This window comes from Lacerta agilis, chromosome 9 (assembly GCF_009819535.1).
Source record: "Lacerta agilis isolate rLacAgi1 chromosome 9, rLacAgi1.pri, whole genome shotgun sequence".
Taxonomy (NCBI): domain Eukaryota; kingdom Metazoa; phylum Chordata; class Lepidosauria; order Squamata; family Lacertidae; genus Lacerta; species Lacerta agilis.
The window spans coordinates 17584076-17606894 of NC_046320.1; the positions used below are offsets into that span (position 1 = coordinate 17584076).

The window sequence follows — 22819 nt, forward strand, 5'->3', positions numbered from 1 at the left end:
ACGCGCGAACATCCAGGTTTTTTGTTTTCTCCCCCAGGGCGTTCATGTTAAGCATGCCCGCGTTACGTAGCGCGATCCGCAACGGATCGCATGTGTAACATGGGGTACCACTGTATAGGCTTAAAAAAAAAAGCTAGAAAAAATGTTGGGAAAATGAGAAGGGTTGAGGCACACACAGGACCAATATAACACAGTCACTATACAACCACCCAGGTGAAGGCAGAAATAAAAACTGATCTTAAAGGGCAATGGAACACAGAAAAGCTTCTTTAACTTTAACAGTGATTTCTGCCTTCAACCACTTGGGGGAGCTCAAATCTCACTTGATTTCATCTTACCTGCATGAGATACTAATAGACATGGGATGTATATATATTGCTTCGTACACTGAAGGTATATGCAACTTTGACACTTGCCCATTCCACACCTATACCTATGCTCTGCGCTCTCTCTCTCTCTCTCTCTCTCTCACACACACACACACACACACATTCATGTAAAGAGAGGAAGGTATCCTCCCTGCACCCAAATGCCCCAGGTAGCTTTGGGCTTCACTTTGCAACATGTTAGTACTGCAGCTAAACCCAGCCGCATTTGGCAGAATCTTGTTCAGAAACTTTGTGCTTACCTGTGACTAATGACACCAGCATCTGCCAACAGTTCAAATATCCGTACAAGCTGTACACGTAAAATATCTCGACGCCTGCGCCGTTTCATGTTCTGTCAAGAAAGATAAATAGAGCAGCACAGTTAAATTACAACTGAATAAGACAGAAAGCTTCAAAGCACCTGTTTTAGATAATATGCCATTTGGTGCATTTATTTCCTAGCTGGATGAAGACAAACTAAATGAAGCACTATGTTGACAATTGCAATCTTTCCTTGATATTGCTGTTTCCTGGCATTAGAATTTCAAAGCAATAAGCTATTTCGCAACGTGTTTTTTATACCACCAGAACGACTAGATATGTCTGCTTATATTTGCTACTAGGTTTCCAAGATATGTTCAGATAATACTTTTTAACGTTTAGCATGAAACTATTGACAAAGAGGGTGGCACAATAATTATAAATCCAACAAAACTCAAACATGTCCAAGGAAGTATTTATCTTAAGCTCATCCAACAAATAGCACATGGGAAATAGATACTGTGCACAGCTCCTCTCTTGGAAAAGTGTTAAAGGGAGATTTTCAATCAAAGTTCCTGATGCAGAACTCTCAAGAGCTCAAAAGTCATATAGCAGAAATGCACCCAAATTATGTAGTTACTACACAATCATCACAACAGCCTCAACTGTGACATGTAGTAAAAATAAGAATAGCAATGTCTGTCACTCAAGTGAACAGGATATTTGAGTTTTCCTTAAGCATACAACTTGTCCCTGCTGTGCAAATGAAGAAAACTCAAGCCACATTCAAACATCTGCTTTGTGTATGGATGCATAACTCCATGTAAAATGTCATAAGCAAGCTTGTTTTCTCCTGCTCTGGAGGGTAGGACTCGAACCAATGGCTTCAAGTTAAAAGAGAAGAGATTCTGAGTAAACATATGGAAAAACTTTCTGACAGTAAGAACTGTTCGACAGTGGAACAGTCTCCCCCAGGAGGTTGTGGACTCTCCTTCCTTTGAGGTTTTTAAGCAGAGGTTGGATGGCCATCTGTCATGGATGCTTTAGCTGAGATTCCTGCATTGCAGGGAGCTGGACAAAATGACCCTTGGGGTCCCTTCCAATTCTACAATTCTATGATTTTATGATTACCTCTGGCCTTCTTTCAAGTGCTTCTTTAATTATAGGATGCAACTCTTCTATTAATTCCCTGGAAGAAAATTACAAATCATCATGAGAATACTGTAAAATCAGTAATTACCGGTATGTCTCCAAATATTACAAGCAAGCATATTCAGATATCAGTTTATGCTTTGATACATGTGTTTAAATTCACTTATGGTAACTTTAGGAACATATCTATCTATATCTATATATCTGTTGTGAATTTTCATTAAGGTATTTTTTAAAAATTTAAATACTTATCTGCCCTGCTAACCAAAGCAGACCCAGAAACCTGACCCTGTTCTCAGAGGCGGCAGAAGAAAGACTGGATCGCCCCCAGTCTTTTGTTCTAGGAAAGAGCCTGCCTACTAGTAGACAGTGAAGAGAATAGCCCAGTGATCTAGAATTCTAGATGGTGACAAGCAGTGAGATGTACAGCTTATATGAGAAGTGCATGACTAATACAAGCAAGGGGGAAATTGAATGTAGTTTAGATATTCAGCTATGTTTGACAAAATATAGCAGGTTTCTAAATCCAGGCATTCCGTTGCTTTTCCCAATGGTGAGGAGTTTCTAAAAACATGCACATACAGACTTAACACCCAACAGTACTGAAATCCTCTTATGCTGATGGTATTATCATCTAGTATCTACTTCACAGACTTTGAGAACCTTACAGAAGTCAATCTAAGCATGCAAATAGTGGCTCTCCAAAATAGTCAACCAATCATCATATTAAAACTCAGAAATCCTACACGGTCTTACTCTTTGTACAAGGAGAGTCATGAATCAATAGGATATATGGGAGACAAATTGCATGCTAACCAATACAATCTTTCAGCCACCACAAAGTGCTGGCAGTGTCTCCCATTTTATAGTACTATTTTTAAATGCAAGCAGGGGGAAAATCTGCTCGATTTACTCACCAACCCCACCCACTTCCATATTAACTCCTTCCCATCTTATGCTAGTATTCACTTTTCACTTTCCCAAGCCTATTCTTGAAGTTATTTATATTGTCTATTCCGCAGCCCTGCTTTGCACATACATTCAGTGATGATGTATGTCTCTATTCATCTTAAAATATCTTAATATCAAGCCGGTCAGTCAGCTTTTTTAGTTAGAGAAGGTTCAATTCAGTTGATGTACATATATGAGTGTTTGCGTGTTAATAAAATACCTGTTCTAAATTATTACACTCAATTGAGGGATTCGTGTTAAAGACAATAATACACTGAGTGAAATACATCATGTGAAGTTATTATTGACTATTTGAGGACTCTGCATCTGTTATCTCTCTCACATGAGGCAGCTAAGAAATGGAATAGATAGATGTTTGAGTAAAGTAGAGGTGGAAAGAGACCGAGAGGAAAAAAGGGGCTGTTTTAAACAAGTTTTGAGTACAGCAAGAAGAGAGTTGGGAAATGCTCGGATGTGTATTTTTTCTTGTTAAGGCTGTTTTTTAATATAAAAACCCTCAGTGCCTGTCCAACGCTGCTTTATTCAAGCTTCTGCTATTGTTTAAAACCACAATTTTCATTGTAGTGTATCTCTATTTCTGCTTTACTCACAAATTCTGCTGTTGTTTAAAACCACTTTTTTTCCTCAGTGTCTCTTCACCCCTGCCACTGTTTTAAACTACCACTTTCCTCTGCTTAATGAAGAAACTGACACACAGAGACCCTTCTTCCCCCCCACCAAGGCCTTGCTTTAACCTGCCCATGTCATTTACTACAGACATTTCTCTCCTTTTCCGCCCTGCCTCCTCCTTCCCCTTTCTCTGCCTTTAAATCCTTGGGAAACAACCAATGAAAACAGTGTGGTGGTGTGATATACCTGTATTGTGTGGTGCTACTTTAGGTAGTATTAGGAGCTGTATAAACAGCCTTCTAAATATGCACCAAAATGAAAAGAATGTAAAATGGTTACCTAAAAGCACCTGGGCTGGTCCTGCCAAGGCCCAGCACAAGGGACTCTGTAATTTCCATGCTTTCAGAGCGCATCATTGGAACAATGTGCTTAAACAAGGATGAAGGGGATGGTGCGCCAATTATCTATAAACAGAAAGAGGATATCAGTACCTACTTAACTATCATAACTCAATTTGTAATGATGTTTATAAACATAATAAACAAGAACTGGTGTTCAAGACAAGGCAATGAATGATGGAAAGAGGTTAAGAGCATCCCACAATTCCCATCTAAATGGATACTGCTAATACAGGGCTTCCCAGCTGCTGTTGACCTACTTTTTCTTCAGTGTTGGTATCACCTTTGGAATACTTTCACAAGTACAGTATGGTTTTATGATATCTCTAGTATTTCCAGTGTATACTATTTCCATGCTTCTCACAACGGTGTGTTATGAAACCTTCCAACAAGAAGACTACAAAGAGGTCCAGAAAAAGTTGTCAGCTTCAAACATTTTTGCTAACAGCTTTTGACAGGCCTCAAATTTCTCTAATCATTTTTCATCCCAACTAGACCATTAGTCTTCACAATTTTCTACATTAATGAGTCAACAATGACTTTATAGCTAATGCAGACATTCTTTCGTTTGACTCCAAAAGACTGTTGCTTATTATTTTCATCAACTTCTCTAGCTTTTATATTTACTTTATTGATTGATTGATTGATTGATTGATTGATTTAGAAAAAAAATTATCCTGCCCTTCTGCTGCTTATGTTCTATACAGGGCAGCTTACAATTAAAATCAACACAAAATACAACAAAATATGGGGGGGGGGAGAAAGAGGATGGCTTCAGAGCGGGATCAAAAAACCAACCTTGCACTTTGCCATTTCATTTCTTATCATATGAAAATAAGGGAATCACAGATTACATTGTCTATGCATTTCTGATTTTCAAGTTGCTTAGAAGCACTGAGTGAACATACTTTTGAATCAATGCTGTAGCCACTATCTGGAGTAGACGCCAGCGTCTCAGGAGGGGAGCATCTAACAGAACCTGCAGATGCAGAAGAGGATGCAGAAGTTGCTGCACTGCAGCAAAGAATCAGGTAATTTCTCCAGAGCCCAATATAGGAGTCGCTGCTTATAGCAGTATTTACTTTCTTGGCATTGATAGGGCTGCTGTTTAAAAAAAGAAGAGAAAAGGAAAGAAAATAGATTGTTGTTGTTATTTTTTAAAGAGCTTTTTGTAATGTACTGAATGTCTCTGGTTAATATGATCTCATTATTCAACAAAGATACCACAAAACTAGGAATGTGCATAGTTTGCCTGCATACATAGTATGAAGTCTGGCATAAGATAAGCCTTCGAAGAAAATCTTTATACACTGTTCTCAGGACTGCAGTGGGGAAATCCTCTACCATAGTTTTTCCCAATACTGTATAAACTCCAATAATTAATCAAACTTTTAAAAAGTGCATGTATATTTTGTTCTAGCTTTCCACATACTTTCAAGAACGTCCTCTGTTTTTATATTGCTTTATCAAAAAAAATTAATGTTAGTTGGGGTTGCCATATTCCAGGGATCAAAAACGTGGACATGCCCCCACCATCGGGGCACCGGCCCCCCACCATCCCTCAGCTCCCTCGCCTGACCCCTCCCTGCCGCTAACCCCTTCCTTTGGTGCTGGCCCACCAAAACAGGACATGTCTGGGAAATCCCAGACGTAAGGCAACCCTACGTTAGAAAGCTAACGCCAATGCACAATGTGCAAGACTTCCATGTTCATGAATGAAACGGGGGGTATTGTTTTTGTTTGTTATTATGGTATGCATTTTTGTCTTTCTATATTGTAAACCACCCTGTGATCTTTGGATGAAGGGTGGTATAGCTGTTGTAAGAAAAAGAAAAAGAGAAAGAGAAAGTTATATTAAGAAAGGCACTTACTTTATGTCAACCTGTGGAGACAACAGTTGGAGCCTAGTATAAGCAAACATCCAGGCATAGCTCACGGCTGTAGGGCAGTGCTTTGGAAGATATTCCTGTTTCATAAAACTGGAGAGGCTAATAATCCAAGGGTCTTGACCCTGAGTTACATGTGCAAATATCCATATATGTGATGGGCTGACAACATCAAACTGATGGCTGATAGGAGAGGAGCTCCAGTCAGCTAATGTCTGTAAATCTATTGAACTGGGACAGTACAGTAACGTAGTCTGTGTATATAAACAAAAATAAATCAGTTTAGTACACATGAATTTGTTTTAATGTGTGCCTATGTGGCTAAGGAAGAACATAATGCTGCCTCTCTCTTAACCATAAATTATCAAGTGAGCTACAGGATTTCCCTTCCCTGCTCCCTCTCCAGCATGGATTCTCCCCACTTCCCCTCTGTCAGCATTAACTGCAATATAATCTTATGTTTACAACAACACTAGCCATTTGTAACAGTTTCTTTTTTAAAAAACAACACCATACCTGATCAGCACCAGTGAGATGTATGAAACTTTCAAGAATAGATGAACTCAGTCTGTCCATTACATCTATTGCCAACTCTTCATCACCCTAAAAATTACAAATACATGTTGCATGACAAAGTCAGTGAATATTAAGATAGGACATTTCAGTACATATGGCAATTAGCTTACCTTAGAAATGTCTAGGACTGTGAACAAGGCCCTTATCTCTTTAAGACAACTGACAGCTAATCGTCTAGTGGCAGATCTTGGGCTACAGAGAATGACCAATGCAAATCCTTCTACCACGTGGAATACACTTGAATAAGGACTCTTTTCCAAGGGAAGGGTAGGAGCTGTTCCATTGGCTACACCGCGCTAAAAGGAAAAACAGGAGTTACTGAACTCAATGGGACATATTTATCTGTATTAATTATTATTAGCACATATGCTCACTCTTTCCATTTTTATTTTCTGTGTATACTAGGACTACAGAAAGCCAGGCAAAATATTGCCGCTAATTACACTATTGTTATGATCCTCCTACTCGGAAGCAGCAAGAAGGGACCAAAGAAACAAGCAGTACTAAAGCAGTTAATGAATAAAGGAAAAGGATGGGGAATGCAATCTCTGCACCCCTTACAGCAAACTTTTCTAACACAGTGCCCTCCAGATATACAACTCCCATCAGCCAGCATGGTAAAGTTCAGTAACATTTGGCATGCACCATATTGTGGAAGACTACTTTTAAGCCTTTCTATAAGCAAGATATTAAATTGTTTCCTAAACAACTCAAATTCTTCCTAAACTTGGTAACATGTTACTTCTTCTACTTCACTATACCTGTGCCATTCTTTTTTCTTATTTTTACCAGTATTTCCATTCTGACTGGTCTCTAGTAACTTTGTGACACTGATGGGGATTTTTTTTGCATAATTTTTTTTAAATTTTCTGTTTTACAATTTAAAGTACTCAGTTTTACATCCTTAAGATATCTATCACTTCCCTTCTTCTCTTCCCATGGTTCATTTTACGTATCATAAATTCCTGCATATTTTACAAAAACTATACCATTCAGTATTCCATTATTGTGTCCATCGAAACTTATTTACACTGTTGAATTTATCTTATTGCTGCCAGCATTTTCAGCTGTACACAATTATTTCCCATATATTCAATAAATGTTTTCCAATCTTCTTTAAACGTATGTTCTTCTTGTTCTCTTAATATATATATATGTTAAGTCTGCAAGCTGCGCATATTTTGTCAACTTAAGTTGCCATTCTTCTTTGCTTGGGACCTTGTTCGTTTTCAATTTTTGGACTAACAAAACACGGGCTGCAGTTGTGACATATATAACTAATCTTTTTCGACACTTGGGAATTTCAGTCTGAATTATCCCAAACAGAAAGGATTCTGGGAAAGTACTTTTAAACATTTTTTTCCAATTCATTATGGATCATTTCCCAATACTCTTTTACCCTTTTACAAGTCCATGTGACATTGGTGTTTTGATTAATGGTGAATATAATGCAACTTAGTCCCAATTAATTGTGACCATTTATGGCTGTATTAAGGCATATACGCTGACAATAACTTCGTGCAGCACAGTTGTACCTGAGCTTCTTGGTTCTTATTTTGCACTTGGACTGCTTGTTTCCACTGATTGATTAGCTGCACTAGCATCTTGACTGCATTGTCCAGAAGTGTTGGATGAACATCAGTGACTTCACGAACAATGAAATATACAAATCCTGACAGAACATCTTCCCTCCAATCTGGAAAATCCAGCATTAATGCTTGCAACGTATTGAAAGCCAGGGCACGCAGTTCCTCATCCATGTGAATTGTCAACCTGTGGGGAACGTAAGTTGCTGTTTAGAGCCAAAGGGAAGAGTTAGCACATTATGGAAACATGGTTCGGGGTGGGAAAGATGGACAGCAACAGTAGCAGGGAGTGTGGTGGGGCTCTGCCACTGACCTGGCCTCCCTCTAAGTCACTATTGCATACCGTGACAGGAGGCAGGGAAAGCGGTGACAATATTATATTAAGACTGTAAGCCACCTTGCAGACCTTGGGTGGAAAGGATTGTATTCAACTAAGTCCTACTCAGACTAAACCCACTAAAATCAATGAACCCAAGTTAGTTTACATTTCTTAGTGCAGAAAGTATTGATCTGATGTGTTCCTATTCTAATTAACTCAAGAGGGGTCTGGAAGCTTCTGGAAGCTTCTCTTTGTGAAAGAAACAAGTGGAAGGTTCATGATGTTTGGGTTATACTTTCAGAAAAGCTGAGTACAGCTGACTTAAACTGGTTCTCTTATCTCTTCTGTCAAGGTCATGCTGACTAGAAGGCCAGAAGGAGCCTGGGTTTCACTTTCTCTCTCTCTTTCTTTTCCTTCTGGTGTGGTGTTCTGTACATAATATGCTTAGTGTTAAGGTTTAGACCTCTTATAAGTTATTGTAAGTTTAAGTTAAGACTGCTGTAACTGGATTTCTTATGGACAGTGCCAATCCTGAATGTATTGGATTTGTGACCATTATGCTCATTTGCCTTCAGCAGCAGTAAAGCTCTGCTGGATGAAATACAATTGCCTCTGGTCTATTTTTGGGGAACCCTGCAATGTGTTTAAGTTTTTACCCTGCTAACTATACATTGGAATCTACGCTGGATCAATATTGAGTACATTTCAATGACAGGTCCATTAACTTCAATGGGTCTTCTCTGCATATGACTAGCTTTGAAGACTACCCAAAAAGGTTAAATAATCAATCTATTCTGCCCTATTGTGAAAATATTAATCGTTCAAATAATATATTGATAATTTTAACCACAGTTTCTGAAATTCATCTTTAATTAATGGTTTTTCTCATTAAAGGCTCAGTCTCTACCTTGCAAGCAGTTCAATAAGGTCAGTTCTGCTCATGCCATCTGGAATTAGCCTTGGGATAGCAGCAATGCAAGTTCTAAATAAATCAATTTTCGGTTTTCTCTCACCCCTGTGAAAATAAAGCAGGTTTAAAATCATCAAAGGAGAGCTTACATAGAGCTCATTAGCATTAGATACATGCATTAGGAATTCAATTGTGGATTTTTAACATTTTTGATGAAAACTGATACACATTTTATTGTAACTTGATTTCTATAGGTGCAGTTCTGGAACTGCTAGGCCCTGTTGACTACAGTGCAGCCTAACAATGCTTAACAATGTAGGATCATGCATCAACTCTCTTTCAGATATAAGGAGTACTGCAGTGAATCAGATATAAGCATGATTAATTTGTTACGTACGTGATCATGTCTTCTGGTTCCTTGTTAGACATCTGAATACTAGTCATGCACATTGGCCTTCCAACTTCTTTGTCTAGATGTCTAAGGATACTGTCCAGTGCTTTTCTTACTTGAGGATAGTATATTGACATTCCTGAATAGGGAACACAGTTCAACAGCACTTGATCCACAACCGTGAACTTCAGTTTAATTTTCACCTTTTTGAGTCATACTAGATACCCATTTTTGCATTGATCCTGATGCCACCATTTGATAGTGAATTCCACTGAGGCTTTGTTCAAGTAAGGTATTTTTTAAAGATAAAGGATATTCCAATGAGAAATAAATTAGCCTTGGAACAAGTTAATCTTTTAGAACAGAGATATCTTGGTAGTCAAACAAAAACTTTTGGATGCCACACAGGTCCCTCCAACTAGGTGGGGTGTGTTCCTGATACAATTTTGTGCCCTGAAGGTCAACTTGAATCCATAAAACTCTCTATTCTCAGGGATCTCTGATTTTTCTTGTAGTTGTAGTGTACTTTTTAAGAACTACATGTGCATAAAAAATGCAGGGCACACACACACACACACACACACACACACACACACACACTTATAGGAAAATCCTTGGGCTCACTTGGATTGACAAAGACACCAGCCAGGAATATAGGAGCAAAACAGCAGCCTATAGGCCTGATCTTTATTCAAAAGACAGGACTTCCACCCACCACAATGATGAAAAAGCAACAAGCCTTGAACAAAGGGTGGCTCCAACTTTTATAAATTTTCCCTTATACCCATAACACACTTAGTGAAGCATCATGCACACATCACAAATACATCATGGTTATGTCACATTATGGGAGGGGGTTTCTGGCAGAAACCCCATCTCTCTCTTGCCCTCCACCTCATACCCATCAAGTGATACAAAGGATATTTACAAGGTCCTGGGTTTCCTGGTCAGGTAATCAAACTTCTTTTGTCCTGAATGAGAACCTAATCCATTCCTGGATGGTCTGCTATTGTCCATGGCATGACTACCTGTCTGGCACCCATTTGCCAGGATGCCAGTGATTATCTCTTGTGCAAGAGGCTGTTGAGTATGTGACCCCAGGTTTCAGGGATTATGGCTGTTTTTACCTTTTCCCAAGTCCGCCCCCCCCCTTCGGTAGCCGTCTTTTCCCTGAGTAAACTGAAGTTGGAATGGTGTCCATCTGACGTAGGGCTGATTTTATATGAATATTTGAAGGTTTTGCTGCACAAGGTAAGGTGAACAAGATACAATGTAGCAAAACTGTGGTGGGTTTTATGGGGATATTTACAAAAATGAATGGTGTCAAGTTTGGGGGGTGGTCTGGGGTACAGTGTCTCGTTTAACAGGACCCCCCCAAAGCTTTATAAAAATTCTGGTAACACACGAACCAGTCCTTTAGCTTGGAAAAGAGGGTTGGGATTGTGCTTTTCACTGCTTAGAAATACAGCAGAACTGTATGAACTATTCCCCACTATGAAGTCATGAGGAAAGCTGGAACTCACCACAAAGAGAGTGGAACTCTCAACATACTATGTTGAACTATGGAGCCCAATTATTGTGAAACAATTAAGTTAACTTTTGAAAACTAATGAATTACAGCTTTAACAATGTTAGGCAACGTTTCTGTAAGTGTGAAAAATTAACTGAACAGTATTTGCATATTTTTAAAATATAATTTAGATGGTAAATAAAATGAGGAACAAGCCTTTTTAAAGCACAGGTCAAATTTTCACCAAAATGTTACAGTGTACTATGCTCATGCTGAGGGTTCCAGTCACCCACTCATGCCTCTTTTCAGGATACTACATTCCCTCTCTCATCACCGGACACGCATGTGTTTTTAAGGCCAGTGAGTATGCTCAGTTGTCATTGGGCTGTTTTCTGGTTTCTCCCCTGATTTTAGGGATTTCCCACCCTTGTGTCTACAGATCTTGGGGTTTCCTCAGAAGCTTGCTAACACCTCCCCTTTGCATGTGGATGGTGCTGGTTTTGGCTATGTTAAGGACTGACATTCAGAGAATGAATGGGTATGGATATGTACCGTATGATAAGTTTCTAACTCTTAAACTGGAAAGCTCTGGGCAAGAGAAAGGAATGCATGGTTCATATTTCCACTCTTTATTATCTATTAATTATACTTGTACACTGCTCTTCAATGACGCTTTATGGATTGTGCGAGATATGCACTTCTACTGGCCCTTGCAGTAATAAAAAATATGACCCACAGGCTGATTTAATTTTAAAATGCACTATTAGATTTGTTAAGAAATAAAACACTGCACTTTTTGTACCATTGATTCTTATACATTCCATTCTTCCCCTTCAATACCATCACTGACTAACCTATAACTTTTGCTTCTTCATCTGTCAGAGTTTTATTGAGAAAAATTTTCTTGACCCGGAGAGTGTTTCCTGAGGGAAGTACAACACCTGTTGTTGGCATAGGTGGTTCGCCGTCCTTCTGTTGTAAACTGTCTGCTATCACAAGGAAGACTCTGAGCCCTATATTCATTCTCTGCAGAAGGGAACATTTATTAGCAACCTAGGCATGATACTGCAACTCATGTTAAGTTACATTTTACAATATGAATATTCTTTTCTCCTTCTGCAGAGGAAATGCTCAACAGGCCAAACATTCAAAATCAACATCTCCACAAAACATCTTACTAAATGACCATTAAAAGTTTGCTAACCTTTGCAAAATAATGTATTCTAAAGAAGATATCAAAACTCAAGGGTTCTATTCAGTAAACCAGGAGTGGCCTATGTGATGCCCTCTAGATGCTGATAAGACTACAATTCCCATGAGCATGGCCAATGGTTGGGGCTAATGGAGGTTGTAGTCCAATAACATCTCAAGGACACAAGGTTGGCTAATCCATTGGTTAGCCTCAAATCAGGTTCTTGTGCAAGTCAATCCCAAAAGGACACACTGCATGCTTGTACCAACCCAGCATCTGGCAGACAAAGATGCAGTCAAACTAGTCCTGCCTACATGGATTAGGAGCATATATGCTCAAGGATATTAAAGACTGTAGACAGATTCTAGATCTGAATTGTCTGAAAACATCGGTAAAGTTCTAGAATTTCTAAGGAAACCCACTGCTGTGAACATGCTTCAGAACTGCATATGAAACTGACTGCCTTACAAACAAACTAAAAACACAACAATTCTTTTTAGCTCCAATTTTGTTTTACCTCTGGATTAATAGTGAAGGTTTTAGGTGATTTCCCAACACTGAGAAGATCAAAAATGATTTCTTTCATTGCGAAATCCAAGCGTTCCTAAGAAGAAAATCATGTCTTCGTAAGACTTTTTGTAAACTGTAGCACATAATCAAAGCCAATAAAGTGAATATTACAGATTTGTGTTTTAGGATAACTGGCTCAAATCTAGTTACTATTCTTAAGTGAATTCTCTATAATGCAGTGTACCAGTATTATTTTTATTTTAATGCAAATTATTTGAAAGCAGTAAGTTTTTCAAATGTAGATTGTTTTTAAATCCTCTACTTCAGGAAAAAAAGAGTTTCTAGTGATGTATTCAAAACAGTGATGTGTGTGTGTGTGTGTGTGTGTGTACACCGGTATTTTTCTTGCAAGCCTGCCAACTCTTTTGGCAAATAAGAGTTATGCAAAGGAAGGATTTTGCTCTTGTTCTTGTCACAAGCCAAAAGCAACAGCAGATTGCAGTAGCTAGAGCAGTGGTTTTCAAACTGTACTCTGTGGAACCATGGGGTTTCTCAGAGGCTTATTATGGGTTCCTCAATGAAAACAGCAGCAGCGGCAGACAGGCATCACTCAAAGACAGCTTGCCTATCACCACTGACTATCACTGCTACATGGAATCAAAGGGGAGCACTGAGTGTGTTCTAGGCTTCCTTTTCAGCTCACTAATGCCTAACAGACCCACATAAAGCAAATGTGCACCCTATAAAATGTTTGTAAGTTCTCTGAACCTGCAGCAGGTTCCTTGGTAGGCAATATGGAAAGGTGGCAGATTTGAAAATAGGAGTGTTACTGTGCATTGAAACAAACTGCAAAAGGGCTCACCTGAGCAATGAATTGAATAATTTTAACAAATATGTTCAGAGGTGTGTCTCGAGGGACCACACTGCGAGAGCCTTTTGGGAAAAGTGCCGACACAATGCTCATGAGGCGGCTGCAGAGGAAACAATTGAGAGAGCCCAGCAAGAGCATTATCATAAAATAGTCACGGTACTTTTAAGTTTGAAGAAAAAAGTTACGAAGGTTTCAAATATACTGAACCAAACCACTTACCTCTGTGTCACAGTGTTGCTTTCACATTTTATTCTAATAACATAAACCCATAATAATCTATACAGCGATTCCAGTGCAACTCGAGACATTTTGGGATCCTTATTCTGTTAAAAATAATTTAAAAGAGAGAGAGAGATTATGTTATGTATAGGACTTCAATTTGAATGGATATTTTAAAAACACTATTAAAATGCTAATTTAAATAGCTTACATTTCATTATTGGAAATCTATACTGTAACACATTTATGACCAAGAACCCTTACCACAAACAGCATATGCATGATGCCACACATGACGATGTGACATAAGCTTACCTCCTCTCAAGCACTGATGCAAAGCAGAAGGATAATCATAGGCCTGCCCTTCTACAACATTCAGTGAGCAAGAGCAAGTGCAGTGCTCCAGAGCACTTTCTCCACCCCATCCCACAAAAACTGTACTAGCAGAATCTGAGACCAGGTTCTAGGAAGGCAGGAGGGGTATTCTGAGCTGGCTGAAGCACCCACTCCCCATTTCCCTCCGGTAAGACTGTCTTGGTCTCTTCTACTTTCAGGTGCATGGGGGCTATGTTGTAGCCAGAGTGGAAGTGCCACGTGCATTGGAAGCAGGAGAATTCCTCTTCCCCTCTCTTTTGTCAAGAATAGAAGCTGGCTGTTCCTTCCACAACACAACTGCTTTCAGTCCGGTCCTGGTTCATAGGTTCTATGAAAATTACTCCCAAGTATGTGTGCATAGAATTGTAGCCTTAGGGTGCAAGCGCACTTGAGATTAAGTCCCAAAACTGAATGGGATTTACATCTGAGGAAACAATCCCAGGAACAGCTTATTAGTTGTTCTGAGCCAGTGAAGAGTGTCTTACAATTCTTACCTCTCTTGCTCCCTGTACTCTTAACTCCACAGGGGTCCCTTTCACTCGCTCACCAATAAGCTACTTCTTTCATTTGGAAATGATACTATAGAGTTCTGACACACAAAGGACATTTTAGAAGGTGGGAGGCTCTTGGCTAGGAAGCCTGATATGGAGAGCAATAGTGGACTGGGTTTCACATAGCAGTTGTAACTTAGCAGCCATATCTTTGGTGGAAGTCCTTTGGTTAGAGTTATTCTACATACTTATTGCATTCACACTGAGACAACCTCACTAGTTCTCAATGCTGACTTTGTTGTGCAAAGCCCTAGTATGTTTAAATCACATACTCCTTGTTCACCATTCCTTGTCGTTATTTGCTTGCTCTGATCACCACCTGCACATACCAGAGTTAGGAACCATTAGATGGACCCAAACTATGTTAGCTGAACTTAGGTATCACTGAAATCAACCAGAGGAGTTAACTCCAACTTCAGCTGCACTGAAATTTTAAGCGTAGCTAACTTAGTTTGGATTCAACCCTACACTATTATAGTTACATACATACTAATGCATTGGGGGGGTGGAATGTGGGGTAAATTAATTAGAAGTTACTTTTCTCCATTTTCAGCTCACTTCAGTCTGATGAACCTCTTTCTGACAAAAGACACCCACCAAAATAAGGCATTTTATCACCAAAGAGAAAATAGTGAAAATTTAGGTAAATATTTTAGCAAATATTTGGGGTGTGTGTGTGAAGAAATAGCTCTTTGTTTGCAAAATTAAATGAAAACAGCTAAAGTCCCCCAGTGTTCTGCCAACAAAGAATAGTTGACAGTTCTCCCCTTTTCATGTTTTTCCTTAGGAGGGACAAGCTCCTGGCACAAAATGAAGCCAGTGCTAACATGTTTTCATTCTGGTTAGGCTTCTCTCAAAAACATAAGCTATTATCCCTCTTCTAGAAGAATCAAAATATGGTCTGAAGCTCAACATCAAAAAAACTAAGATCATGGCCACTGGTCCCATCACCTCCTGGCAAATAGAAGGGGAAGAAATGGAGGCAGTGAGAGATTTCACTTTCTTAGGCTCCATGATCACTGCAGATGGTGACAGCAGTCACGAAATTAGAAGACACCTGCTTCTTGGGAGAAAAGCAATGACAAACCTAGACAGCATCTTAAAAAGCAAAGACATCACCTTGCCGACAAAGGTCCGTATAGTTAAAGCTATGGTTTTCCCAGTAGTAATGTACGGAAGTGAGAGCTGGACCATCAAGAAGGCTGATCGCCGAAGAATTGATGCTTTTAAATTATGGTGCTGGAGGAGACTCTTGAGAGTCCCATGGACTGCAAGAAGATCAAACCTTTCCATTCTCAAAGAAATCAGCCCTGAGTGCTCACTAGAAGGACAGATCCTGAAGTTGAGGCTCCAGTACTTTGGCCACCTCATGAGAAGAGAAGACTCCCTAGAAAAGACCCTGATGTTGGGAAAGATGGAGGGCACAAGGAGAAGGGGACGACAGAGGATGAGATGGTTGGACAGTGTTCTTGAAGCTACTAACATGAGTTTGGCCAAACTGCGAGAGGCAGTGAAGGATAGGCGTGCCTGGCGTGCTCTGGTCCATGGGGTCACGAAGAGTCGGACATGACTGAACGACTGAACAACAACAACAGAAGAATCATTCATAATAACAATCCATCAGGTGCATCACTTAACATATTCAAGAAGAAGAGTGTTAATTTTTCTTACTTCACAAAAATTCATGGGCAGCCATTCACTGCAGAGCAGAAAATACCTTATCAGTTTAGGGGGCAAAGGAGGGGATCTGAATGATCAATAGCTTAGCAAGCTGCTAGCTTTCTAATGTTGTCTGCAAGGTTTCAGGTGGAGAGTGGGAGCTATTAGAGGCCTCAGCACCTGATGTGGGCAACAACAAGCAAGCTCCAAGCCCCTGCTGCTCTCTAGCAATGTATTTAACACCTGAGCAGATTGAGAAATCTGCCTACTTTGCATGCTTTTAATTTCTCTTTGGGAGACACCAGCCAACAAGGCACATGTAAAGCAATTGACTCCGTGATTCACTTAATCCCAGCAGGTTCTGCTCCACTATGTACTACAGGGAAGAATTGTACAATATCTAATCCTAAATTGTATCCACTTAGTTTCCACATTAAAAGGTAAAGGTAAAGGGACCCCTGGCCATTAGGTCCAGTCGCAGATGATTCTGGAGTTGTGGCACTCATCTCGCTTTATTGGCCGAGGGAGCCAGCATACAGCTTCCGGGTCATGTGGCCAGCATGACTAAGGCACTTCTGGGGAACCAGAGCAGCGCACGGAAATGCCGTTTACCTTCCCGCTGGAGCAGTACCTATTTATCTACTTGCAATTCGTGCTTTCAAACTGCTAGGTTGGCAGGAGCAGGGACCGAGCTGCAGGAGCTCACTCCGTCGCAGGGATTCGAACTGCTGACCTTCTGATCAACAAGTCCTAGGCTCTGTGGTTTAACCCACAGCGCCACCCACATCCCCACATTTCCACACAAGTTCACTCTTTAACATTAAAACTTGAAATGAGTTAACAAATACATTATTGATGAATGGAGTGTGTGTTCATGCCTGTGAGAATGGGTGAAGGGTGTGTGAGAGAGAATGAATGGATTAATGTGAGACATATGTGTCTTGTTTTTTATGCGCACGTGCATGTACAATGGAAGAGAGTCTGAATGGATGGGGTGTACGTAAGAGACAGAATAGATGATGGATGAATAGTATGTGTGCTTGTGTATGTGAATGGATAAACTGATGTGTGGCAGGAAGAAAATGAATGAAGAATAAATGGGGTGTGTGTGTGTGTGTGTGTGTGTGTGAGAGAGAGAGAGAGAGAGAGAGAGAGAGAGAGAGAGAGAGAGAGAGGGCAGTGATGATATGGGGGCATCAGGTGACTCTGGCCCCACCTACTGCTGACATGCAGCAGATAGATTATCCCTGAGAGAATGTGCCCCTTGACAAAAGGGCAACCACTCCTCCTTTAGAAACTAAACTCAGTCACTGCAAACAACAGCATTCCAAGAAATAGAGATTAAAAGGAAGCCAATATTGGTTCAATCCTCAGTACCATTCTCCCACTGATGTCTTTCAAACATTTTCAATAAGCTTGGAGCAGATCCACAAATAAAGTTATGTAGTTTTCATTCTTGATTAATGTAAACATGCTTTGCTTCACTCCCCTGTGATTGATCCAAGTCAACTACGCATAATGAATGGTGGTGGTTTTTCGTTATAATTACAAGCTACACACTGAATCAGGGACCTCAGCATAATAAAATGCTCAGTTCAATCCAAAGCACAGGGATGAACAGAGCAGAGATTGGGAACCTGTGGATCTCCAAAGGCTGATGGACCTCAATTCCCAACAGTACTAGCCAGCATGGCCAGTGGTGAAATATAACAGCAGGTGTAATCCAAGAGCATCTGGAGAGCCACAGGGTGCCATATCTGGAACAGAGGATGCAGATATGAAAAATCATGCACATACCTCCTCATTCTTACAATGCCCCTAGCACGGTTTACATGTTCTCATATTGACTAGGAGAGGAGAAAGGGAGAATGTGCTATGAAAGCCATAGCTTTCCCCCCTACCCGGAGAAAACATATTTCTTTGTGCACTCACATACATGAAGCATTTTTAACAAGTGCAACAGGAATGCAATTAGCGTTAAACTATACCACGTGTGCAGCTGTTTCTTCTATCCACTGAAACAAAATTACTCCTGATTTTCCTTTCAAAGATTAGCTACTATTTCTGCAGTTGCTTCTTCACACTGTGGTTGCAGTTTGCATACAACCAAACAGGACATACAATGCAACAATCAACCCCCCCAAAAAAGTCAGACAAAGCTATTTCTTACTTTGCTAATACAACATATTAACTTACCTGGAGAGTTTCTATTTGTTTTCTGATACTGTTGTTAGATGGCATCTAAATAAAGCAATGCAAGACAGCAAAACATAACAAACATGAGAACGGGAAGCACATGCATGTTAGATGAAAAAATAAAATAATAAAAAGCACAAACAGAAAGCTGCTTACGAGGGCTCTATTCAGCAGAAACACTTTTCTTTTTGCAGATAAGACACCACTGCCAGCTACCTGCAGTAGTGGTGTGGGAAGGAGAACATCTTCTTCCTCCTCCTAGTGGCAATGGTGTTGCTCACCAGAACAGAGATAGGGTAGAGTAGGAGGGTAGTGAGGTTGCCACCTCCAACCCAAAGGTACCTGCTCTCACCCTGTAAGTGGCAGCACCACTGCCACCAGGAAGACACTGATGCAACTCTGTCCCAGCCTTATGCTCATTAGCTCGGAGTGCAGAATTGAAGGGAAGCATACTCTGGTCTCTGCCACTAGTCAGGTGGCCACGGCAACTTGAAGGCTCCACTTCTGCCTTCCAGGAAGAACATCATGCCGAAGGGGTGACCAACCTAGCTTCATTCACGAGCCAAAGGAGCTACAGACCATTTGCTTCACTCCTCCTTCAAGGAAGAACACTCTGCACCAGCTGCCAGATACCCTAGGGCTGCAGAACCAAAGGAAGATATACTCTAGCCTCTGCCATTAGCCAGGGCACCAAGGACCACGATATGTTTTTTAAAAACATAAATATTATATGCCTTATATTTTCAAATTATTTCTGAAAGTGGAAAAAATTCAAATCAATTGTTATAGGCATTTGCAGACTAAAAAAAGAGATCAAAATCTCAATATACAGCAGGAATATTGTTGTAAATTCTAGTCTGAAAGTTTGAAATCTGAGATGAAATCCTCATATACAGTTAGTACTCTAAATGTTATGTGCCATTTCTGTTGAACAGAGCCCTATAATAAAATGTTGTGTTGTTAAGGGTCAACAAAACTATGTTAAAGTATCAAACACATGCTTTATGATTTCTAATTAAAGTCCTTAACAACAGAAATTGTATGCATCCATTGCCAGCAATAAGGGTTTTTCTAAATAAAAGAATTGAGAGATACCGGCACCCCTTCTATATGCTACACAGAGAAAGCTTTAATAGCAAGTAGACAGAGACAAACAAAAAGTAGACATTGCAAAATAGCTGCAAATGTGTAAAGGAAATAGACAAAACCTTGACACGATATAAAATTATATGTGGAGATGATCCTATGATAAAACACCTAGCTGCTAGATTTTGCATGTTTCACTATTATTTACGTAGTTTAAAACATAGGTACAATTCTTAAGTTTTCAGAGAGGCAGCTGCAAGAAACACTTTCAACAAGATGAAATACAAGACTCCAGTTGTCAATATCAACCTATTACCAGCAGAAATTCATTAAATATTTTGCCTGTATGCAACATAAAATTCTTATTAAATCCGTTTTATCAAAGGAATGGATGTATTTGTACATCAATGAAAATCTATATACCCTGTTAAGTCCTTTGAATTCAGTAACAGGGAAGACATGTTTTCAGCTCTTCCATTGAAATAAGCATGACTCAAAAGTGGTCAACTGTGCCCAATGTCACCGTAAGCAAGTCTTTGGACCATACCCTAACACTATGGAAATAGCATGTTTACTATGCCCATACGACTGAACCCACACCATTCTCTATAACAAAGTGATATAGAAACCATGTAGGAAGGCAAGATTATGCTGGAGAACCATCTTATACATAACCATTCTAGTCTCTGATGCTAGTGCATTTATTTCTTCATGTAGAATGCTCTCCCCTCCTGTGTTGTCTTGGATGGGTGAACATAAAAGTGCACTTTGATGCGTGCACAGGGCGATATCCCCCTCTAGTGACAGATATTCATGCCTCATGGAGCACTCAAGAAGGCCCCAGATCATGAGCATAATAAATTGGTCACGAGTGGTTTGTTGCCTGAGCAATTTAAGTTGGGCTGGGCCTTGGTGTACCTTTAATAGTTAACTTGGAAATAGCTAGGATCTCAATGTGTAAGTTATTTTGACTAATCAAATTAAGCAGATGGAAAAATTCACAACATTGGAACAAATATAGTTTCTTGGTTTGGTAGAATTTCAGTAGTTAAAATGAAAGTCCTCCCAAATTTTATTTTCATCTTCCTGGCTTTAATGATTCCCATTCCACAGAAGTTACTCAGTAAGAGTCAAACATTTTTAATCACCAGAGAATTGGCCTTCATAAAATGCAGAAACTGAGGTTAGAGGGATTGCAGGCACCAACATAATAATTGTGCACTGGTGGAAGAAAGAATGGAAGGAAAGACATGACGTAGAACAAGAAGGAATGTGATTTATCTTGAAAATATTGTATTTAAAAAACAACAACAAAATAAGCAAAACAGTATCAGGTATTATTAAAATTTGGTCTAAATATCAGGATCTTTATCCCAGAAATTTCACCTGAATCCCTCAAGTTTACTCTGATTTTATGGAATAAGTAATTTTTCTGGGTGGAAAGTAACATATCTCAATATTAATGCATGTAGCTTTTTGACATTTGATCAGAGTAAATAAATTTTTCTGGAATTTATATCTAACGTCAATATTTACAAAGCTAAGAATATGTTGTTGTATCCAACTAAGTCATACTCAAAGCAGACCCAGTGAAATCAATGGGCTTAAGTTAGTCAATGCGTTTCAACAGATACAACCCATGATTATGATTCAAAGGCATGAGATTAGGAGGAATGTGACAGATTTTGAACTCGCAGGTAAAGATATTATAATATCCAGTATTGATAAATATGGACTGTAAGGAGGATAAGTAACAGTTAAAGCGGGAAATAAAATCACAGAGAATCAGGACTGAAATTATGCAGATTTCATTTATTTTGCTAAACATGACGATAAATGGGAAGTGTCATAAAGTTATTTACCAATGGTATTTTATTTCTGCAAAAGGTTCTGCTGCATGGGTGGAGGTCTACTGCACACACAGACATTCATAAATATTAAGAGAATTGTCCTTACCTTTAAATGGGACAAACAGTTCTGCAGGAAGATATGCCAATTATTTAAAAAAAACTGCTTCTGACTGACACACAACAAGCAGGTGATCAGTGGATACAAAGCCTGTTTGAGAAGGAAAATAACTTGTCAAATTTATCTTTCAGAATTACATAAGAGAATAATTGAAAGATTTCCATACACAGTTACGGAGTTCTGTGGTTTAAAAAGCTGTTTCACTAAACTTGGGGAGGGGGAATAAATCAAACAATCCTCAAATCAAATAGACTACAGCTTACTACTCTACTTCTCAGTCATTCAACTTCTGAGTCCTATGTCACTGGCCATTCCTGATATCTATGTGACTACTAACCTCTTAGTGGTGCTGAATTAAAACTGCTAGCACATTTGCAAAGCTAAGTGGGGCTCAGTAGGGTTTCTAATTGAAGGGGGGGCTGCATGTTGAGATTCCTGCAATGCAGCAAGTCGGACTAGAACACCCTCAGAATCCCATCCAAGGCTACAATTCTATGATTCTATGCTACTTTGCTAAATTGCATGCATGAGATCTGGACAAATACTCAAAACATAAACATTTTCAAATACCAATGAATGCTTCTTTCTTGAGCTCAGGTCAAAGGTAGTCTGGTAAAGCATTTCCACAAAGTTTTTCAGACATGGCACATTCACTTCATTTTTAACAGCCTAATGTCGAATAAAGAAATAGACCAAAAAGAACTCTTCAGAAAAGGAAACGAAGACACAACATGATAAAAGGCTCTGAGAAATAAGCATTTTAAATCACCTTACAGATTTCATTTAAGTCTTGTGGCTCATATGAAATGAATGAGCAATAAATCATGCAGCACTAAAGTTAGTCAAGCAATAAACATTTACATGTAATTCGGTTTAAAAATACTGTAATACAACCCTATCAATGGAGAAAAGTGATTCTGAATCACAGGCTCTTGTATGCTTCATTCCAATCCACTAATCAGAACCGGGAAGAGGAAGGGATCAAAGTTGTACTGCATTTTTTAAGTGCTGGATCTCCCTGACACACCTGGCTGATACCTAGAAATAGTGATATATGCTACAGCTTGGATCAGATCCTACTTTATCCCCATGGTATGGCTCCACATATGGCGAAGACTCTCACTAGGTTGAAGTTAGTCTTAGTATGCAATCTCTAAAGAGGCAGCTGCATTTATAATAAGGCTATCAAGATATTTTAGTTGGTTTTAATCAAGACATCGGCTGAAATCTGCATGCATCCACATACATACATAA

General features: G+C 39.4%; 1 protein-coding gene across 9 annotated transcripts in view; it reads right to left on the reverse strand.

The window, feature by feature from the left end:
• Positions 1 to 22819, reverse strand: part of FRYL (FRY like transcription coactivator) — a 114175-nt gene that overhangs the window by 48997 nt on the left and 42359 nt on the right. For 5 of the 9 annotated variants that reach the window (XM_033159635.1, XM_033159638.1, XM_033159639.1 and 2 more), the window contains exons 10-26: positions 22136 to 22234; positions 21554 to 21655; positions 18512 to 18556; positions 13731 to 13834; positions 13503 to 13611; positions 12648 to 12734; positions 11793 to 11964; positions 9435 to 9567; positions 9035 to 9142; positions 7758 to 7995; positions 6333 to 6518; positions 6163 to 6249; positions 5632 to 5900; positions 4669 to 4864; positions 3702 to 3826; positions 1761 to 1818; positions 629 to 720 (exon numbers count right to left, since the gene is read on the reverse strand). In XM_033159635.1, coding sequence (XP_033015526.1) covers positions 629 to 720; positions 1761 to 1818; positions 3702 to 3826; positions 4669 to 4864; positions 5632 to 5900; positions 6163 to 6249; positions 6333 to 6518; positions 7758 to 7995; positions 9035 to 9142; positions 9435 to 9567; positions 11793 to 11964; positions 12648 to 12734; positions 13503 to 13611; positions 13731 to 13834; positions 18512 to 18556; positions 21554 to 21655; positions 22136 to 22234 — 2210 coding nt within the window. The remainder of the gene's footprint in view (positions 1 to 628; positions 721 to 1760; positions 1819 to 3701; positions 3827 to 4668; positions 4865 to 5631; positions 5901 to 6162; positions 6250 to 6332; positions 6519 to 7757; positions 7996 to 9034; positions 9143 to 9434; positions 9568 to 11792; positions 11965 to 12647; positions 12735 to 13502; positions 13612 to 13730; positions 13835 to 18511; positions 18557 to 21553; positions 21656 to 22135; positions 22235 to 22819) is intronic. The other 4 variants (XM_033159640.1, XM_033159642.1, XM_033159643.1 and 1 more) reach the window with 2 other exon arrangements.